Source organism: Carettochelys insculpta, chromosome 1 (assembly GCF_033958435.1).
Source record: "Carettochelys insculpta isolate YL-2023 chromosome 1, ASM3395843v1, whole genome shotgun sequence".
Classification (NCBI taxonomy): domain Eukaryota; kingdom Metazoa; phylum Chordata; order Testudines; family Carettochelyidae; genus Carettochelys; species Carettochelys insculpta.
The window spans coordinates 269,742,643-269,762,614 of NC_134137.1; the positions used below are offsets into that span (position 1 = coordinate 269,742,643).

Genomic DNA, 19,972 nt, shown 5'->3' on the forward strand with positions numbered 1-19,972 from the left:
TCATGTACAAGATCCAGAGCAAAGCTGCAATGCATCGCCAGGCATTACTGAACACCCATGTTCATTCCCAGCAAGGCATTTACACGGGTAGGAGAACGATGATTGTGTTTGACTAAGGGCACTCCATTGTGGTGACACAACAGGATGTAACAGGAAATGGAAGACCCATAATAAACTGTTCACCCATTCAAGACACTTTGGCCAACATTTTCCATCACTGATTTTAGGTGACAAGATTGAGACACCCAGGCCCTGACCTTACAGAGATGCTGAGTATATTCAGCTTGCTTCCAAATTAACTGGAGTTGTAGGTGATCGGCATTTCTGGAATCAGGCTAGCTCACTCAAGGTGGATGCTTATGAATCAAGGCCCCCCAGGTTAGCAGCATGAGGCTTATGCACCAGTCTAAGTCCCACTTAAAACATATTTGGAAGGCTTAAGTGGGACTTAGGTGGAGCACTGAGCTTTAAATTTGAGAGAACAGGAGCCAGAAGGATGAAGAGAAGGAATGTCATGGGCCAGGGGACATGAAAACCTTATGACTTATCCAGTGATGAGGAAATGGACTGGAGGACTTAGTGGGTCTTTTCCATCTCTTACTTGTGTGACATAATTCTATGGCTGGGTAAATCGTGGTCAAGATTTGGATGCAGTCCAATAAGCAGTTTGAGTTCCAGACCTAGAGAAGGAAGGGATGGCAAGAATGTTTGTGAGCAGTAGTTTTTTAAACCACCAGATGTGGAGGGTGGGAGAAAGCCACGAGATCCCAGCAGAGTTTTGGTGGGGTTTCTCAAAGATTTTCTGCATTTCTTACATATAGCATGTGGCTCTTTGCTGCAGATCCACCATCGAAGGAAAACCCCTATGAAGACATTGAGCTGAACAGCCGCTGCCTGGGGAAAAAGTGTGTCCTCACTTTCCCAGCATCCCCCATCTCCTCTGTGCCTGGCACACCCACCAAGGTATCTTAGCTCAACCAGCTCGACTTCTGTCCTGCCCCCAAAAGGCTTTGAGTGAAATCCTATGCTCATTGAGGCCAGTGGAGATTTGCTATTGATTTTAAAGGTATGGGATTTCACCTTTTAGGTTTTAGCAGGTGCAATAGCAAGAATAGAGAGCCTTGAGCATAAGAATCCCCATGTTCACCCTTTGGTATGGATTCTTGTTTTCATTTTTCTCACCCTGGGGTTAACTCCCAAGCAGCACGTCAGACACATGACCTGGGACTCAATCAATAATCCTCAGTAAACTTTAAGGGTTTGTAATTGTCAGTGCTACATTAAGCTTTTGTGCAAGAAGTGGATGATAACAGGGATCACTTTTGTTTGGGACAGAATCCTGTTCTGAGCCATTTCCTCTGTGTTCCCAGTGAAGCCTTCACATCATGCAAGCAGTCCGAGGGAGAGTAAACCTCACAAAAGGAAGAACCACTGTTTGATCTCAACCAACACGTAAAATCACCGAAGCACAGACCTGCCAAGGGCTTGGCAGTGCAGTGAGCTTATGTTGGCTTTTTGCCTCTGGAAATCCACAGTCAGATTCTTCAAGGAAAATGAGTTGTGCTCTTATCTAGTTTCTACATGTGTCCAGCACAGAATTACCTACGAGCATCCATTCATTGCAAACTTTGGGTCCATAGCTGACTTCTTCTGAGGTTCAGGGTGTATTTGCATTTGGGGTGTTGGTTTGGACCCATGTCTACAGAGAACCCTCTCCAGAGGGCGGCCTGTCTTTCAATCCAGAGGAACCCCAGAAGCAGAATGCAGGGTGAGGTTGCGTTTTAGGATTGAGGACCATTGGCAGAGCGATGAGGAAGAAGCTTTACCAGCACCAAGGTGCTCAGCCCTGCTCTTTTGGCTCCATACTTTTGGGAGTGCTGCATTCACTCACAGCATTTAAAAATGGGGAACGGCGGTTTATTTCTGCAATGAAAGGTAGCCTCCTCCCCTTTAGAGTGGCCCTGGACTGCTCTGCCACTCAAGTTCCAGCAGTCTGATTGCCTATGGATACTGAGTCATATGGGATCCATTTTTGCCATGCTAGTGAAGCAGCTGTTGCTGTCTCCATTAGAAATTCCCTCTTGCACGTTTGTTGATAAGTTTGGTTAAAGGTAGTGACCAACTCCATGGGCTTTCTCTAGGGGGTGATCACTAGAAGTCCTTGCTAGCTGGGATGTCCTAAACAAGTGCACCCTTGAGAGCCTACTTGCTTGAGTACTCCCCCACCTCATACAAGCTGTGCAAATCTCAGTCTGGTGCTGGCTTTCTCCTTAGCAGTGAAACCGGGCAAGGGGGTCTGAACCCCTTTCTAGCAGCTTGTGATACAGCAAAGGGCAGCAGTGCTGTCTGCTTCCTGTGTCCTTCCAGCTGCTACCTGTTCTGCCCGTGGGCTGGCCAGGCTGCCTCGGGCTCCTCAACCCATGTGACAGTAGAAAATTGCAGTAGTAATGCCAAGGGGGTGTAAATGGAGTCCTGCACGTCCGCGGACAGTGATCTGCCTGTCTCTGTAGAAGGTGTCCCACTCCTGGGAGAGGAGGGGAGAGCAAGCTCTTCAGGGTAGGCATTGCCTCTGGGGGTGTATAGCACCCCACACAAGGAAGAGCTCTTCAGGGTAGGCATTGCCTCTGGGGGTGTATAGCACCCCACACAAGGAAGAGCTCTTCAGGGTAGGCATTGCCTCTGGGGGTGTATAGCACCCCACACAAGGAAGAGCTCTTCAGGGTAGGCATTGCCTCTGGGGGTGAATAGCACCCCACACAAGGAAGAGCCGACCCTTTTGGGCCCTCTGGGTGCTGCAATAATGTCAGAAGGAGAAGGTGATACAAGTTTCAATATATATCTATCTCACAGAGCTGGAAGGGACCTTCAGAGGTCATTGAGTCCAGGCCCCTGCACTCACAGCAGGACCCATCACCATCCCTGACAAATTTTTTTTTAATCTATTTGCCCCAAATCCTTAAATGGCCCCCTCCAGGATTGAGCTCACAACCCTGGGATTAGCAGGCCAGTGCTCCAACCACTGAAAAGAAGCTTGCTCAGATCTAACCAGAGAGCTGAATTCAAAATTCATTTGAATTAACAGGCCATTAGCTTGTTATTTAAACAGCCACAGCCTAACACTGGGCCAGTTGACTCAGTGGCAGAATTCCCATTGACTTCAAATGGGAGCAGAATTAGGCCAATGCCGAGTGCATCCAAAAATTTCACTGCCCGGGAGTGAGTTGAACATTGGCTCTTTTAAAGGTCCAAGCTCACCTGTGACACACTAACAGGGGAAATGTAGGTACTGGGCAGTTCTGACAATATAAAGGTAAGCAGCGCCCTCACTCCCGCACAGTCTTGGAGCCCATAGCTTCACTAAATGAGGAAATATAACTGGTGAGGAGAGAATCTTCCACAACTTCCCTCTCTTATGCCTTCCCTACTTGCTCTGGAGCGTCATTTCACAGTGGGCCATGTGTCTCTGCAGCTCAGCTTCTCCCAGCATTGGCCAGGAGTTGCTCCCTAGGGTGTACGAGGCACTCCCTCCCCCTGAGCATGCTGCTTTGGCACTACTCCCCAGCATCCTTTGGACAGGGAATTTAGAGTCTGAACATTGATCCTGTAACTTACCAGCCTGTTGTGCTACCGCTGGACTTAACCAAACACCCACTGCAGGCTATAGGAAGAAACTCATTTCCATAGTTATCCATTACGGGGTTTCTTGCACCTTTCTCTGGAGCACTTGGCTCTGTCTGCTGCCAGAGGCAGGCAGTTGGACTAGATGGATCATAGTTTTGATCTAGTATGTGAGTTCCTATGTTCCTACTGGCCACGTGCTCCTTATTCTAAATGTTTTTGGTGCATTGGGTGGTGCGTTTTAGTTTGTTTCAAGCCACAGTCTCGGGCTTTGCATAAGTCTTGCGAGATTTTGCCCACTGAAGCATGGGTGGTCCCAGGGCTCAGGGGGACAAGCATTCTCAGCCCTGTCCCCCACCCAAGGCTAGGCCTCTCACTGTGGCCATTGGCATCTGCCCAGACCCCTTTACATACACACAATGGGGCCACTGGCTCCCAGCCCAGGATGGTGTGGCCCCAGAGCTCCAGGAAGCTGGTGGATAGCATGGCTGCAGCCTCTCCCAGCTTTCCTTCCTCAGCTGATCTACCAGTCCCAGTGCTGGGAGGACAGGCAGCGTGGCACAGCCCCCAGCCTCTATCACTGCAAGAGCAGGCAGGGGGAGGGAGCCTGGAGGCCTCTGGTGGAGCGTGGGTGGTGCCAGGTAAGGCAGTGTGCGAAGGCATTTCCTTCCCCTCCCTATGATACCCACTGGCCATGGGCTAGAGTGAGTCCTCTTAACAAATCTCTGAGATTCTGTCAGGGTCTGGAAGAAATTTGTGAGTCTTTAATTGTCTTGCAGTATAGTCCATGTAAACGGTTGACAGCCGTGCACATTTTTTGGACCGGCACGAATCTGCCAAGCATATTCATGAGCTGCATTTGCCTGTGTGCTAGACAGGCGCTCTGGCTTACCTCACTGAAATTAGTGCTATTGCAATTTTTCCCTGAGAAGTATAATTCTGTGGGGGGGAATGCTGATTTATTTCCTCTCCTCCATTCTATCTCCTTCCCCAGTTGCTTTCCAAACCCATTTTCTTTCGACAAAACTCAGAGCGGCGGAGTTTCAAACTGATGGATATACGGAAACTGAGCCGTGATGGGACTGGGTCCCCTTCCAAAATCAGCCCTCCCTCTACCCCCAGCAGCCCAGATGATACTTTCTTCTCCCTGGGAGATTCTCAGAATGGCAAGAGGAGAAGGAAGATTCCCAAGGTAATTTCATTTTTCTCCCATTTGCCTGGCTTTTGACATGTTACGTTGGCAAGGGTGGCATTTTGTTGCAATTTCCAATGTCATGCCCATACAAATTAGGATGAGTTCTGGACTATGATTTAAGTTTTCACCATTAGTACTGAACATTTACTACATCCCACACTTCCTTACTCACGGGAAAGTGGTCCAAAGATTTTTGCAAGGTCTAAAGAATGTATTTTTTTCTGTCTGAAATCTCCTCCTCTATGTAAGATTGTAAGATACACATTACAAGGGCAATTTTCACACCCATGATACTTGCAGGAATGGCACCCATCCCACTTAATTTAATTTACTTCTTCCACTGGTCCTACTAGTGATGGGTTGATGGATGACCGCCCTACCTTTTTCCCCTCCTTTCCATCACCCCCCTCCCACATGCATTATATAAACCTTGGTTTCTAATTGTCTATTCCAATCTGAAAATCAGAAGAAGAGGGTCTTAGCCATGAAAGCTCATCACCTAAAAATTAAAATTGTTAGTCTTTAAGGTGCTACAGGCCTGCTTTTTTTTGTGATGCTAGAGACTAACAAGGCTACCCCATAGATTTTTTGATGAAATTCAAATGGTGAAAGAAAACTGATGAATTTTTTTTGCAAAAATTGCATCTTTTTTTTTCCAACCAAGTCTAGTGAGGGATGTGGAGAAAAATGGATCCCATGAAGGGACATGTATCTTGTAGTTCTTGCCTGGTGATAATATATGTTTCCTTTCAAGATGTTATTCAACTCCGAGATGTCTCAATGTGCTGAAAGAGTTTCAAACAGGGATGTGATCCCACCTAAACAAAGGAAACAAAGCTAGAACTCAAGCTGTGTAGAATTCTGTTTGTAGCTACAGGTGTTGTCTTTAACACTTCCTGTTTAAGATTGACTGTAATTTCATATATCGTGACACCATTTTAGATTTAGATCAGGGAGCGAATATGTTCATTTGAAGTGAGGCTGTGAACCACATACTGAATGGTTGTAAAACGTGACTTCTTTCCCAGGTCTTAGCAAGACTCTGGCAAGGTTTCCAGTGCCAGACTGTAATTGTTTCTTTGACCAGACAGTCTTCTTTTGGGAAAATGTGTGCTTGTGTATATTTGTCTTCTAATCATATGTCTTCTAATCACAAGCAGTGACTGGGGGCAGAATGAGGAGCAATTGTCTCTAGTTACAGTGGAGGAGATCTAGGTTGAACATTAGAAATAACTGTTTCATTAGGAGGCTGGTGAAGCATTGGAATGCATTACCTAGAGAGGTGGTGGAATCTTCTTCCCTAGAGGTTTTTAAGTCCCAGCTTTACAAAGTCCTGGCTGGGACAATTTAGTTAGGGTTGGTTCTGCTTTGGGCAGGGAGCTGGACTTGATGACCTCCTGAGGTCTCTACCAGCCCTAGGATTCTACGTTACTATGTGCACAATCTAATTTTGCATGCCAATGTTGTACATACTGGGTCTTCACAATGTTTGTGTTCTTGCCTAAAAAGAAAAAAATGCAGCTATTTCTCATGTGTCTAGTTAGCTAATGTGTGTGTTTGAGAGAGAGAGAGAGAGAGCAAATGCATGTTACAGGATGTACATGTGTGTACATATGTTCATATCAGGTGCTATGAACAAGGATGTTAAGGGATTTGAGCTTATTGATGAGTGTAGTCCTACATACTTGTGAGTAAGATTTACTTTATACGTTAATGCTGGCATCCACATGAGAGCAGGACAGATAGGTGGAGATGTAAAATAAATGATCTATTCTAAAGGCTTTAATTTAAAGCATTTCTGAACAAATTGGTACTAAGTCAGTAAGTCCAGCATCTCTTGATTGCTGTTGATTACATGGTAGTTTTTCTCCAGGCTCATTCACTGGGGTACCTGTACTAGCACAGTCACAAAGCTGATCTGTCAGTATACAGTGTTTCTGACACATGTGGCCTCCTTCCCTTCTTCTTCCTCCCCAGGATGCCATCTACACTATATGTTGTGTCGTGTTAGGCATTTATTTAATATGTACAAATACCAATAACAGAGCTGCACTGCTGGGGAGGGGGGCTGGTATTTGAAAAAAAATGTAAAGCTCTCTGAGCTGGATCTTCAGGTCTGTCTATGCATAAGTGGCCGTCTGCCACCTTGTTGCCCTCCCAACCTCACAGAGTGTGTTGGGCCAAGTTGAATCATCTGCCGGTGCACAGGAGCCACTGTCTTAATATGACAGCAAGATCCGATCATGTCCCATTCTATTCTCTGGACAGCAACTGGACCGACTCACTGCCAGGAGCCGCCTGGCCTTGAACTGGCTGTATTGACTGTACACCACCTGGGGGTTTCCCTCCACAAGAGGAACCACTGTTTTCTCAGTTAGGGTCACTCTCTCCGCGCAGCACAAAGGGCAATGACGAGCTGACCCCTTGAATCTGCAGTCCTGACTGCTCTACAAAAGGGACTGCACTGAAAATAGGGCTGTATATGAATCGTGGTTACCTCATGGGATTAACCCCAAAAATTAATCATGATTAATCACCGTTTTCATTGCACGGCTAACCAGTAGAATAGCAACTGAAATGTGTTAAATATTTTTCTAAGTTTTCAGTTACAACAGAGCATACAAAGTGTATGGCGCTTTGTATTAGAAACTTTTGAACTGTGCAAGTAATCAACAAAATAGTATTTTTCCATTTACATCATACAACTTTTGTAGCGTGCTCGTCTTGTCCCAAATGTGCGACTTAAAGATGTAGGTTGCTACCTAATGGTTACAGGTTTGGTTACATTTACAGGAGATGGCCCTGCCTGCCTCTTATTTGTAATATCACCTGAATGTAAGAACAGGTGCTCCCCAGGGCGCTAGTGTAACAGGCACAGAAAGGTGTTTACATGCTAAATATGCCAAACAGTCGTACGCCCTTTGTGCTTTGGCCGCTGTCTCAGAGGACATGCTTCCATCCTTATGGTGCTCGTTTAAAAAAATAATTCATTAATTACAGTTGTGACTGAACTCCTTGGCCATGGCTACACTAGCCCCAAGCCTTTTGGAAAGGGGATGCTAATGAGCCACTTCAGCAGATGCTAATGAGGCATTGCCATGCATATGCAGCACCTCATTAGCATAATGGTGGCCTCACACTATTCAAAAGTGCCACTTTCAAAACGCCCACCGCCAGTGTAGAGAGAGGCCTTTCAAAAGGACCCCCAGTCTTCGAAAGCCCCTTCTTCCCATTTGGTTTTGGGCGATTCGAAAGTGGCACTTTTGAAAAGCGCACGGCCGCCATTAGGCTAATGAGGCACTGCATAGGCATGGCAGCGCCTCATTAGGATCTGCTGAAGAGTGGCTCATTAGCATCCCCCTTTCGAAAGGGTGGATGGCTACTGCAGCCACAGCCCTTGAGGAGAATTGTAGGTCTCCTGCTCCATGTTTCACCTCCATTCTGCCATATATTTCAACTTATAGCAATCTTGGATGATGACCCAGCACATGTGGTTCATTTTAAGAACACTTGCACTGCAGAGCTGACAAAACACAAAGCAGGTCCCCATGTGAGATTTCTAAAGATAGCTACAGCATTTGACCCAAGGTTTAAGAACCTGAAGTGCAATCCAAAGTCAGAGGGACAAGGTGTGGAACATGCTTTCAGAAGTCTTAAAAGAGCAACACTCTGATGTGGAAACCACAGAACCTGAACTACCAAAAAAGAAAATCAACCTTCTGCTGGTGGGCACCTGACTCAGGTGATGAAAGTGAACATGCATCACTTGGCACTGCTTTGGCTCGATATCAAGCAGAGTCCACCAACAGCATGAACACGTCTTCTGGAATTGTGGTTGAAGCATGAAGAGATATATGAATCTTTAGCACACCTGGCACATAAACATCTTGTGATGCTGGTTACAACAGTGCCATGAGAATGCCTGTTCTCACTTTCAGGTGACATTGTAAGCAAAAAGCAGGCAGCATTATTTCCTGAAAATGTAAACAAACTTGTTTGTCTGAGTGGGCAGGTAGGACTGAGTGGCCATTAGGCTCTAAAGTTCTACTTGGTTTCATTTTTCAGTGCAATTATTTTTTGTACATAAGTCTATATTTGTAAGTTCAGCTTTCATGATAAAAAGACCCATTGTCAACCAAGTGTAAACAGGGCCCTAGTGTTTATAGTACCTATAGGGTGGAAAAGTAGTTGGCCAGGATTAGGAAACAGAACATTCTTTCCGGTACAATAACATTTTCATTTGCCTTACTGGGGAGGTTTGGTAACACTGTTTTCTGTCTCCTGCTTGCTGAGCAGCTGGTATTGAAAATCAACGCCATTTATGAGGCCCGAAGGGGAAAGAAGCGTGTCAAGAGGCTGTCCCAATCTACGGAGAGCAATTCAGGGAAAGGTGAATGAACACTCGCTGAAGTATATTGCTGATGAGTCTTTTTGATAGTTTCTGCCTGGCTTGATTTTTTTTTTTAAACTGGGGAGTTTGGTGTGTTTTCTAAGCCTTTGTCTAGTTCAGTGTGAAAGGACTGGCTGGGGCATCCACCACTTCCTTTATGAAGCTAAAGGCTATTCCATTGTAAAGCTCTGTTTACAATGTGGACCTTATAGTGGCACAGCCGCTACCTCGGCGCCTTTGTAAGGTCTCCTGTGTAGCTGCTGTTTATCAGCTGGAGAGAGCTTTCCTGCTGACAAAATAAAACCAGACCCAATGAGAGGTAGGAGCTTTGTCATCAGGAGCATGTCTCCTGCCAACATAACGCTATCCACACTGAGGGATTGTCTTCACTTCAGTGAAGATCAGCCCATTCAGCGTTGATCTTCCAAAGTCGATTTCGCACGTCTAGTAAAGACACATGAAATCAATCTTTCTGGAGTTGGCAGTTGAACCTCTGTACTCCTTGCTATCACGAGGAATGAGGGAGGTCGGTGGGAGAAATGGTCCCATCAACCTCCTTCAAAGAGGACGGACCTTACAGTTGACTGCAGATACATCAACTCTAGCTGCGCAACTGCCGTAGCTAGAATTGCATATCCGCAGCTGACTGTAAGGTCTAGTGTAGACCAGCCTGACACTTTTCATCCTTAAAACTTTTGTTGATGGGGTGGGGGAAGCTGTGTTTTTTCACATCTTGATCGGCAAAAGTTTTACTGATGAAAATGCAGAGCAGACACAGCTTAAGAGCTCTTACTGTAACGACATTATCCTGCCAACTCAGTTTCATTCCATTACTCCTGATAGTAACTTTGAGGGTTGCCCTGAACCACTCTTCCCCCTCCCTTCTTGGGCCGTTTCTACACAGGCCACTTCCTTTGGAAGTGGCATGCTAATACACAGACGCAAATTCCCCGCGCCTCATTAACATAATGTCACGTGATTTGGAGTCCGGAAGACGATTCTTCCAGACTCCAAAACGCTGTGTAGAACCGTGGCCCCGGGTGGGCTTCCGGAATGAAGTCCTTCTTCTGGAGGCCCCTTCTGCCTGAAAATTTTTGGGAAGAAGGGGCCTCCAGAAGAAGCAGAAGAACAGTCTTCCGGACTCCAAATCACGTGATATTATGCTAATGAGGCATGGGGAATTTACATCCGTGCCTTATTAGCATCTTTCGCTCTGTGTATTAGCATGCCACTTCCAAAGGAAGTGGCCTGTGTAGAAACATCCTTGGTGTTTTTTTCTAACACACACACACACACACACACATGCATGCACATGCACACCCACACGCGCGCGCACACATACGCACAAATCTCTTTTAAGGACTAGGAAAAGACCTTAATGGAGGCAGACTATTTCTGGGGCATGGGATGGGGTGGAGGGAGGAGTTCTTGCATCTGCCTCTAATGCGTCTGGTTCTGGACACTGTCTGAGGGAGAAGACCAGACAAGACAGACCATGCGTATGATCCAGAATGGCAATTAACTGTATTACCCTTTACCCTTGAGTTACTGTGCAGCCAAGATAAGCGTGTTAGATACAGATTTTGTGCTTTGTTACATACGTCCAACAAAACGAAACTGAAGCTGTCTGATGTCAGTTGAAGCTCTCTGGATTTTTCCTTTCACTCCATACCCATAACTGAGTTTGTTGCTCTTTTCTGAATGCCCTCTAATGGACGGGAAGGTATCAGGAAAGGTGAGCTAAGACTCCTTTGTTATGGGCAGCCTGGGAAGAAAGAGGCTTTGCTTGCAATACTTCTGCCTTCTGAAGTAGTTACTTGACTTAAACCATTGTACTCTGGGTGAAGCATAAGTCATCTACAAATCTCTTCCACTTCACTCCGTCTCAGGACAAAATGTCTAGCCGACCCCAGGAGAACTGCAGTTGTTGTCCTTCAGTCTCAGTCGAGCTTCTCCGCATTGTCTGAGTTCTTCCTCTTTTGTGTTTTCCTTGTGGGTTCCATTTGAGAGCTTGACAGCCTATGCTGGATGATGGTTTTTTGAGAGTGTGGCTTAGCCTGGCTTTATTCTGCAATACATAAGAAGTGCACTGTTTTAGACAGTCTTCATTTCATGTTTCCTGATAGTTACAGATGAGAACAGTGAATCGGACAGTGACACTGAAGAGAAACTGAAAGGTAAGAAAAGTTTGCCCTCCCCACATGCATGGGAGATGGGTACTTATAAGCTCCCATTTGATTCCCAGAGATGTTTTATCTCTTTCCTCTTCTCTTTGAGGCACTTTAAGAAAATACTCATTTACACTCAAAAAGAGAAATCAAGGACTGAAGAACCACAGGGAAAGTTCAGTCTGAGACACAAGAGAGCCCAAAACAAACCTAGAGCCCATGCCAACTCCCACTGAAGTCAACGAGCGTTTGTAAACTGACTGCCATGGGACCTGGCCTGGACACAGAGGTGATTCAGGAGAGGGCGTAATAAAGTAAAAGGTCACAAATGTGTGAAGAAGGCTGTCAGAGGCAGCGCTGCAGTGTGAGGACATGAGCACAGTACAAAGGGCATATTTCGCAACCTCTTGCAATTACCTTCAAAGGGAGCAAATTTAGGCCAGTGTTGAGTGGTTTGGGAATATCCCCAGCGAAGGCTTTGGCTGCACTTCTAAAACTAAAAGAGCAGCCAGGCAGCACTTTAAAATGAAAGCATGACCATGTCTGGAGCACGGGGCGAGCTCTCCCAGTGGTCTGTGTAAACCCGGTCCATGGGGGGAATGGCTAGCAGCACTGGGAGCCCGTTTGCACTGGCATGTTACAGCTCTGTAACTTGCTGCACCGACAAGTTTCTATGCCTTTAGCCAGAAAGTTGAAGCACCATAAAGTGGCAGTGTAGCTTGGCCTTAGCCAATAAAGGGCCTTAGCTCCACCCGTAGCAAGGCTCTGGCTAGTGTAGGTGGGGTGGGGATTAACGGCGATTGTAAGCTGCTATTTAGTCCCTTTATGTCCTGACCAGGCATTTCACTTCCTGGTGTGACTTAGGGCAGCCACAGGACTGCTCTCAGTTGTGTTTGGCTGGAATCCATGAGCAACACAAAGCAGCCAAATGAAGAGTCAAGGGTGTGGCCCAAGTACGTATAAGTCTCCAAAGGGCTCCCTCTTCCTGGGCAGAGCTCTAGTTTGCATTCACTGTATTTGATGCTCCTCAATTCCAGTACACCATCATGGGTTGTTGATCCTGTCAAACTTGAGGCATCACTATGCCACCCAGCAGCACAGGGTGCCGGGCTATGAAAGGTTCTGCAATCTCCTCTTGCAGGTCATTCGCTCTTCAATTTTTCGTTGGGGAGCAGGGGACTTTGGAGATGTACTTTGAACCTAACTCTAAAACCACAGGGGAGGAAGTTCTGAGGGAATCTTCTCTGGTCTCTCCCCAGTGGGTGGCTTTTTTGCATTCCTTTCCCAAATGGAAGGTTCATTGTCCCATAGTTAGTATAATGTGGTAGCCTCTGGCTGGTGGTCAGTTTTGTTCTTTTCCCAGTACCATTGGGAGTTTTTGGCCCTTGTTTTAAAAAATAACAGTAATTTGAGCTCTAATTAGCTTCAAGGGTAGTGTGGGCTGGCACCAGGTAACCTTTTTCACTCATCCCCCTGCCAGAGCATTTCTTTTCTGGCCTGTAGCTTCCCCCGTCACACCATTACCCCGGGGCCTTGACATTACTCAGCTGGACAGTGTCCTGACTGTCGCTATCCCCAGCTCTTCTAGCTCTGGGTTTCAGATGCTGCCAGTGATCTCTATCCATCAGTGACATGTGCTGCCTTTGACATGTAGGTGAATAAGGAGGAGGATGACCCCAGGAACTCTCCCTTTCACTTGCTAGCCTCCTGCCCTGGGAATTGCCCCCTCCCCCCCGCCCATTACATCACTGTGCCACCTAGACCCCACAAGCTGCAATTTGGGCACCTGCAAATCTGCCCCCTCCGCCCACGTGCTTTTGGCTAGCGCTGTCCCAGTGCTTGGATTACATTCTGTCTCAGCCATCGCAGCTTCTCCTTGGGAGCTGTTCAGTGCAACTTCCAAATGGTTCCACCTCTCACTCAGCCCTTGGAAATGGCAACCCACTGCAGTGGCGGAAAGCTCATGAAGGCTTCCCAAAGCACAGTGGGAGTGTTGTCCAAAGTCCGATGCCCAGTCACTCTCTCTCGTTGTAGCTCACAGCCAACGGCTGGTGCATGTGAAGTCCCGCCTGAAGCAAGCCCCCCGGTACCAGACACTGGAGCGGGATTTGATCGAGTACCAAGAGAGGCAGCTGTTTGAATACTTCGTCGTGGTATCGCTGCACAAGAAGCAGGCTGGGGCTGCCTATGTCCCTGAAGTCACCCAGCAATTTCCATTAAAGGTTCGCTGCACAGGCCAAGGCCTCTTAATGTAGCTGTTTCACCATCACTTAAGCTGTTTGTGCCCCTCTGGATCCTGTTGACCTCCTGGCTAGCACGCTGCCAGATGCCTGGTTAAACAGGGGACTCTCTGGGGAAGTTAGAGCTCTCAGGTTAGCCATAGCAACCTAATGAAAGGTAGTCCCTTGCAGTGCTGTTCTTCAATAGGATGGAGGATTTGGAGCACTCTTCCTTACAATTTTTTCCACCCATGGACAGAATAAATTTTGTTATGAGCACCAAGGCATGTGTGGATGAGCACCACCAATGGCAACACAGGCTGCTGGCTGTGGGTGCTCTGCTGATCAGCTGGGCAGCACCTGAATCGCTCCTGAGCAGCCACCTAAGTGGTCAGCTTACAGGACACACTGATCTGGAGCTTATCCTGCCCTCCAGGAGCTTCATGATGTTCTCAAGTGCATACGGAGCAGCTACTCTGATACTTCAGTGCCCGGGGAGAAAGTGTGTGAAAAATTTTCCTCCACACATCTCAGAAAAAGGGGAAGCGACCTGGTATTGTTAGGGGAGACCAGTGGCTGTGCTTATCAGAGTATCAGAAATGGTCACTGCAGGGAGAGTAAAGTTATTACCAACAGGTCTGTCTTGGGAAGAGGCACGAGAAACAGCACCACATAAAAACATGTGGCACTGCATTTTCCAAAGTGGTGCAACAGGCTTGCAGCTTTATTCTGCACACAAGTCCCCTTACGGACAACCTCCTTCCTTTGCCAAGCTCTTAGCTGTATCACAGGGTGAAAGTGAGACCCAGCAGAGACAAACGAATGCAAAAGTGGGATTTAGTGGGGAACATGGAGGGGAATTGCTTAGAAAATTCCTAATGTCAGGTAAGCTAGTAGAGAAGTACTTTTAATATCTTACAGGCAGAAGCTTAGCTTCTGTCATCACCTCTTCATTGATCATAGGACAAATATTTGAAGCCGTTCCATCCCCACATGACTAACTGAAAACATTCCCTCCTTCTCTTCTCTGGTAGCTCGAGCGTTCCTTCAAATTCATGCGAGAGGCAGAGGATCAGTTGAAAGCCATCCCTCAGTTTTGCTTTCCTGATGCTAAAGACTGGGCACCTATCTGCCACTTTGCCAGGTAGGCAGGTATCTTCCATTCCTCCCCACCACCATGCTCGCATGATACCTGCATTTGTGTGTACAATTCAATTAGCCATGGGAGATGTTAAGGCAAATAGAGAGAAACCCAGTGGGAGCAGAAACATTCCTGGAGCATCCAGCAGGGAACAGAACAGAGAGGGTGGAGAAGTGGCTATTAGATACGAGAAGACTCAAGTGTTCTCTGGGCGATGGAGTGGGCGTGTGTACTGTCTGCTCCCTAATGTGACAGGTTTTCTTCTTCTTCTGATCTTCCTATGGCAGTGAGACCTTCTCCTTTGTCCTGACTGGTGAGGATGGGAGTAGACGGTTTGGATATTGCAGAAGGCTACTGGTAACTATTCACAATTCTGTCCCCTAACAAGGTCCACTGGGGCAACCCACCTCTGCAGTGTTTGTATTTTTGGCACCAGCTCCAGTGGGGGAGGCTTCTGATGGTCTATCAGCCAAGCAGCAAAAAGCACAGCAGAGGGGATTCTGCTGCACTGTGATGCTCAGTTTAAGGTCCCTTTTCAGAATCCCCCCCTTTCAGTCCAAAATACAGCCCTGTCTCAGGCTGGTGTTTGATTGCATGAGGAGAATTCCTCATGTTTCACCAGCCAGTTCAAGAGCAAGCAGGTCCCAAGCAGAGGAGCAGGTGCAGAGAAGGCAGTTGCTTGCTCTCTGCCTAGGTGCAAGAACAACAAGAAGTCCTGTGGCACCTTATAGACTACCAGATATTTTGGAGCATAAGCTTTCGTGGGCAAAGACCCAGCTTATGCTCCAAAATATCTGTTAGTCTATAAGGTGACAAAGGACTTCGTGTTGTTTTTGAAGATACAGACTAACTGGGCTACCCCTCTGACACTTGTCTGCCTAGGTTGTACTAACTACTTTTTTTTTAATTCCGGGTACATTTGTGTTTCTCTCTTGAAAGCCCAGTGGGAAAGGGAAGCGTCTCCCTGAAGTTTACTGCATTGTGAGCCGCCTTGGATGCTTCAACCTCTTCTCGAAGGTGAGGGGAAGAGCGTGTGCTGTGCTGGACAGAAAGGAAGCCACATCAAGACTGGAAGAATGAGAATGAGTATAGCGAAGGGCTCAGGCTTGAGAGACTTGTAGATTGTATTGGGAGGGGAAACACACACTAATTACACCAACTTTGCAAACATACTGTTAAAAAGAAAATTGCACAAAAATATGGACCAGCAAACATTGGCTTAATAAAAGTACTGCAGGTTGAAACTCACAAATCCAACATTCTCTTGTCTGGCAACATTGGACCAGGGATCTTCCAGGACCAGAGAGTCGCAGGGCTGGGAGGAGGAGGGGCCAGCCAGACCAGCAGCAGGGCAGCACAGCTGGTCTGGTGGCAGAGGAGTATGGGGAGGGGGCATCAGCAGCCAGGGAGCCTGGCCCAGGAGTTCCAGTGAGAGACCCTCACCCCGGCCCAGGAGCAGTGGCCAGGGCTGGCTGAGTGGAAAGCTGGAGCTTGGGGAAGTGGCAGCTGGGGCTGGAAGTAAAGCCACAGCCTGGCAAAGCCATGGCTGGGGCCTGCAGGAAGCAGGATGGGGAGGGGTGGCTGGCGCCAGGAGTCAGCAGCCAGGGAGCTTGTGGGGGAGGAAGAGTTGCGGAGCCACAGGCAACAGTGGGGAGCTTAGGAGGAGGGGCTGGAACAACAACTGGGGGGGTGCAAAATTGACCCCTGGCCTGGCAAAATCCCTGGTCTGGGACCACTCAGATCTCGAGGGCGCTGGACCAGGGAGGTTGAACCTGTAGAGCAGAGAAATTCCAAGATAAAGATGAAATTCTGTCTCTACTGAAGTCAGTGGAAGTTTTACCTTTAACTTCAATGGAGCTAGGGTTTCACCCAAGGTTGCTGTGCTAGTGTCTCTGTCACTACATAATATTACACTGCTGCATGTTGGTGGCCTCCACACACGCTGGGCTGAGGAGGGACTGTAATACCTTTTATTTTGTCTCTCTCTCTCTCGCCTCCTGTCTGTACATCTGTGGCTCCATTTTCTTTCTTCCAGATCTTGGACGAGGTTGAGAAAAGACGGGGAATTTCCCCTGCTTTGGTGCAGCCCCTCATGAGGAGTGTCATGGAGGCTCCTTTCCCTGCGCTGGGCCGGACCATCACAATCAAGAACTTCCTGCCAGGCTCAGGGACTGAAGTAAGGACAAAACCAGAGCAGGAGACATGTGGGATGATAGGACAGGCGAGCAAGCACCTGTTGGGATAACAAGTCAGGCCTGTGCCTGTAGTGCCAGAGCTCTGGGAATGTGCAAATTCCTTTGAAGTGGAGACTTGTGTTTAGAGTCAAAGGAGTTGATTCTCAATGCCTTGGTTCCAAAGCTTGGGGTGGGTGTCTTCAAAACTCCTTCATGCTCCCTATATTCTGGGACTGTTCAAGGCAGCTCTAGTCCACCAGGGTTTTCCTCTTCCCATGACTCAGCCCGCTATCTAGGTCACTTTGAAATCTCTCCCCTTCCAGCATATCAGAGTCCCACAAAAAATAAAGTAAAATACAGTGAACCCTCGAGAAGCGTGATTTTGATTTGTGCTTAACTCACATTAACGCGAGTTAAGTGCAAATCAAAACTGACCCCCAGCCTCCAGCCCCTGCCTCACCCAGCTGTGTGTCCCCCTGCTGGGAGAAGCTGGGGGCCATGTGGCTGCCCTCCAATACTTCCCCCAGCTGGAGGAAGCCGGCAGTTGGAGCCGGCAGCCACGCCACTTCTCTCAGCCAGGGGATGCAGGCGGCTGGAATGGCAGCCAAGTGCTGTTGCTCCCCGACTTCCCCCCCAGCTGGGGAAAGCTGGGGAGCAGCAGGGCTCTGCAGAGGCTCCAACTGCCTGCTCCCACAGCCAGGGGAATTCTGGGGGTGTCCCAAACCCCCCACCCCCCAATTTATGCCAAATTTGATTTACGCAGAGGTTGCCCAGGACTCAACCTCCATGTGAATCGAGGGATTACTGTAAAATTAAAAAGGCCTTTGCCTTTCTAACAAGGTTTTCAGCCACAGGTCTGGGCCTTGTTGTCCTCCCACCCTTCTCTCAGGGCTTTCACATTTTCAGGACCCAGGAGTTCTCAGGGCTGGCCTCTGTTTCCCCTAATAAAACCCCCAAACTGAAGGTATTCAGACTTAAATCAAATCATGTCCCCTGAGGCATCACCTTTTATCTCTCTCTGCTGCTCTGGTCCTCCACTGAACGCTTCCTAGGACTCTCTCCGTGGTAGAGTCCAAATACTGCCCTGCTACCAGGGCTTGCGACTGGAGACTGCTCCACTCCCAGAGGCTGTTTTCTCTCTCCCCTGGCTTCTGCTAGAGTTCTCTGTTTAGGAGAGGATCCCAGGGCCAACTCTCCACCCATGGACATCTTCCTGGAGCCTCTTCTCTCTGCAGTCCCAGAGAATGCCTGCAAACTCTTCCCCTGCAACCCTCTCCTTCTTCATCTTCTTGTATTTTATGGCACAGCCGACTTTCTCTCTGAGTGTTTGACTTCTATGCAATGGACTTGGGAGGTAAGTTATGACTTTAAAAAGTCTGTCACCTGTCCCAGTATTGTTAAAGAACTTCAGAGTAGTTGTTTTGTTGGGCCCCCATTTTCCATGTATTCTGGACAGGAGTCACAAAGAAAATGTTTTCATTTATATGAAAAACTCAGAACCCTTAGTATGTCTCCTTTCACTGACACAGTCTTTACAGTTCCATGACAGATGGTCGTCCATTTGCTGGACCATCCCATAGTTCATCCTTTTGTTTACTGGAAGATGGTTACTATTTCATCTACTATGACCTCTTAACACTCGGAATAAAGCCATTTTGTTCTCAAAATCACAGACCTGTAGGACTGGATGGGATGCCGAGAGGCCAGCTAGTCCAGTCCCCTATGTTCATGGGAGAACTAAGTATCTTCATCTCAGGGTCTTGGATTATACCGTTTTTAGCCGTTGAGCAAATGTCACGGAATTTTTTCCCTTTTATTTCACGTGCTCGTGGTTCTCGCCATTCCTTCCTTAGTTCATTATTGATTAGTTTAAATTCCAGTTTGCATAAGGGATCTCTAGGTGAACTCATTCGTGCGTCACATGTTTTGCCTCTTTGTCTGCCAATTCACTGCCAGCTATCCCTATGTGTACCGAGATCCATGCTATAGTTATGGGCACATGCAGTTGTGCCAATTCAGTTGCCAGCAGTAATATTTTATATTTTAAAAGTTTCAGGCTTGCCATTACACAGTGCCTGCAACTTCCAAAAGGAATCAGACAGGATGGGCATGGTAGCTGACAGCAAAGCTAGGGCCCTAGTCAGTACCAGCAGTGTTTCCATTAGTTCAGCTACAGACAAAGTTAGTGAATCTTACGGTTTTCTTGTGTCCAAATATGAGCACCCAGAAAGCTATTGCCACATTACCCATTCCTCTCTCTTTGGAGCCATCAGGTATTCATTTGACACGATTGTCCCTACTTATAGGTACAATGATTTGCTACATTTTGTATTGTGGCAGGGCTCTGGTCATGCCCTTTGGGTCCCTCTCTTCCTGGTGCCTTTTTTCACATACTTCAAAAGCTCACAGTGACCTTCCCGCTGCCTTTCCTGAGCCAACAGTCTCCACTTACCGAGCCACTGTCATCACGGACAGGTCACTAGAATGGGCAAAATCCCTCCAATTGCCCTGGCTCTCTGTCTTTCTGCTGGGGCACATCTCTAGGTTGTGTGAAGGGTGGTGGGAGCCCAGGCCTGCCTACTACTCTGAGCTCTGGCCCAGGAACCCTAAATAGTGACAGCTGACAGGGCTTTTCCTCTGCCCCAATCACAGCAGCCTTTTCCTGGACCACTTCTTTCTAGCACCTTCGCCCTGGTACCTCACTAAGTCACCCCTTGTCCTCCAAACCTCAGTTCTCCCATGTTACTTCCTGGTCCGTTTGTCCTCTCCTTCCCCCTCCTTTACCTGAGGGAACACTTTCTAAGGTGAGCCTGTTGCCCTTTATTAGCTTGCTTCTGCCCACCAGCTTTTACTGAGCCTCAAGTACCTTTGACGCAGGGAACAGAAATCCACTCACCAGCTCCCAGTGATTTGCCCTCCATCAGGATCCTGCAGCCCACTGTCTTTTGTGTGGCCCTGTGTATTAATTGTTCTCCTTTTGTTCATCAGATACTTACATGTTTCTCTCAAGGAGGTGGTTCTCTAGTGACAGAGTATTTTTCCAGAGCTGTAGATTTTGACGTCTTAG

The 19,972-nt window shown here is 47.6% G+C and overlaps 1 protein-coding gene across 2 annotated transcripts in view; it reads left to right on the forward strand.

The window, feature by feature from the left end:
• The window catches only part of DENND2A (DENN domain containing 2A), a 107,733-nt gene that overhangs the window by 67,580 nt on the left and 20,181 nt on the right, over positions 1–19,972 (forward strand). For both annotated transcript variants that reach the window (XM_075007204.1, XM_075007215.1), the window contains exons 5-13: positions 842–963; positions 4,613–4,810; positions 9,110–9,203; positions 11,330–11,380; positions 13,406–13,593; positions 14,625–14,734; positions 15,019–15,088; positions 15,671–15,748; positions 16,767–16,907. In XM_075007204.1, the coding sequence (XP_074863305.1) occupies positions 842–963; positions 4,613–4,810; positions 9,110–9,203; positions 11,330–11,380; positions 13,406–13,593; positions 14,625–14,734; positions 15,019–15,088; positions 15,671–15,748; positions 16,767–16,907 (1,052 nt within the window). The remainder of the gene's footprint in view (positions 1–841; positions 964–4,612; positions 4,811–9,109; positions 9,204–11,329; positions 11,381–13,405; positions 13,594–14,624; positions 14,735–15,018; positions 15,089–15,670; positions 15,749–16,766; positions 16,908–19,972) is intronic.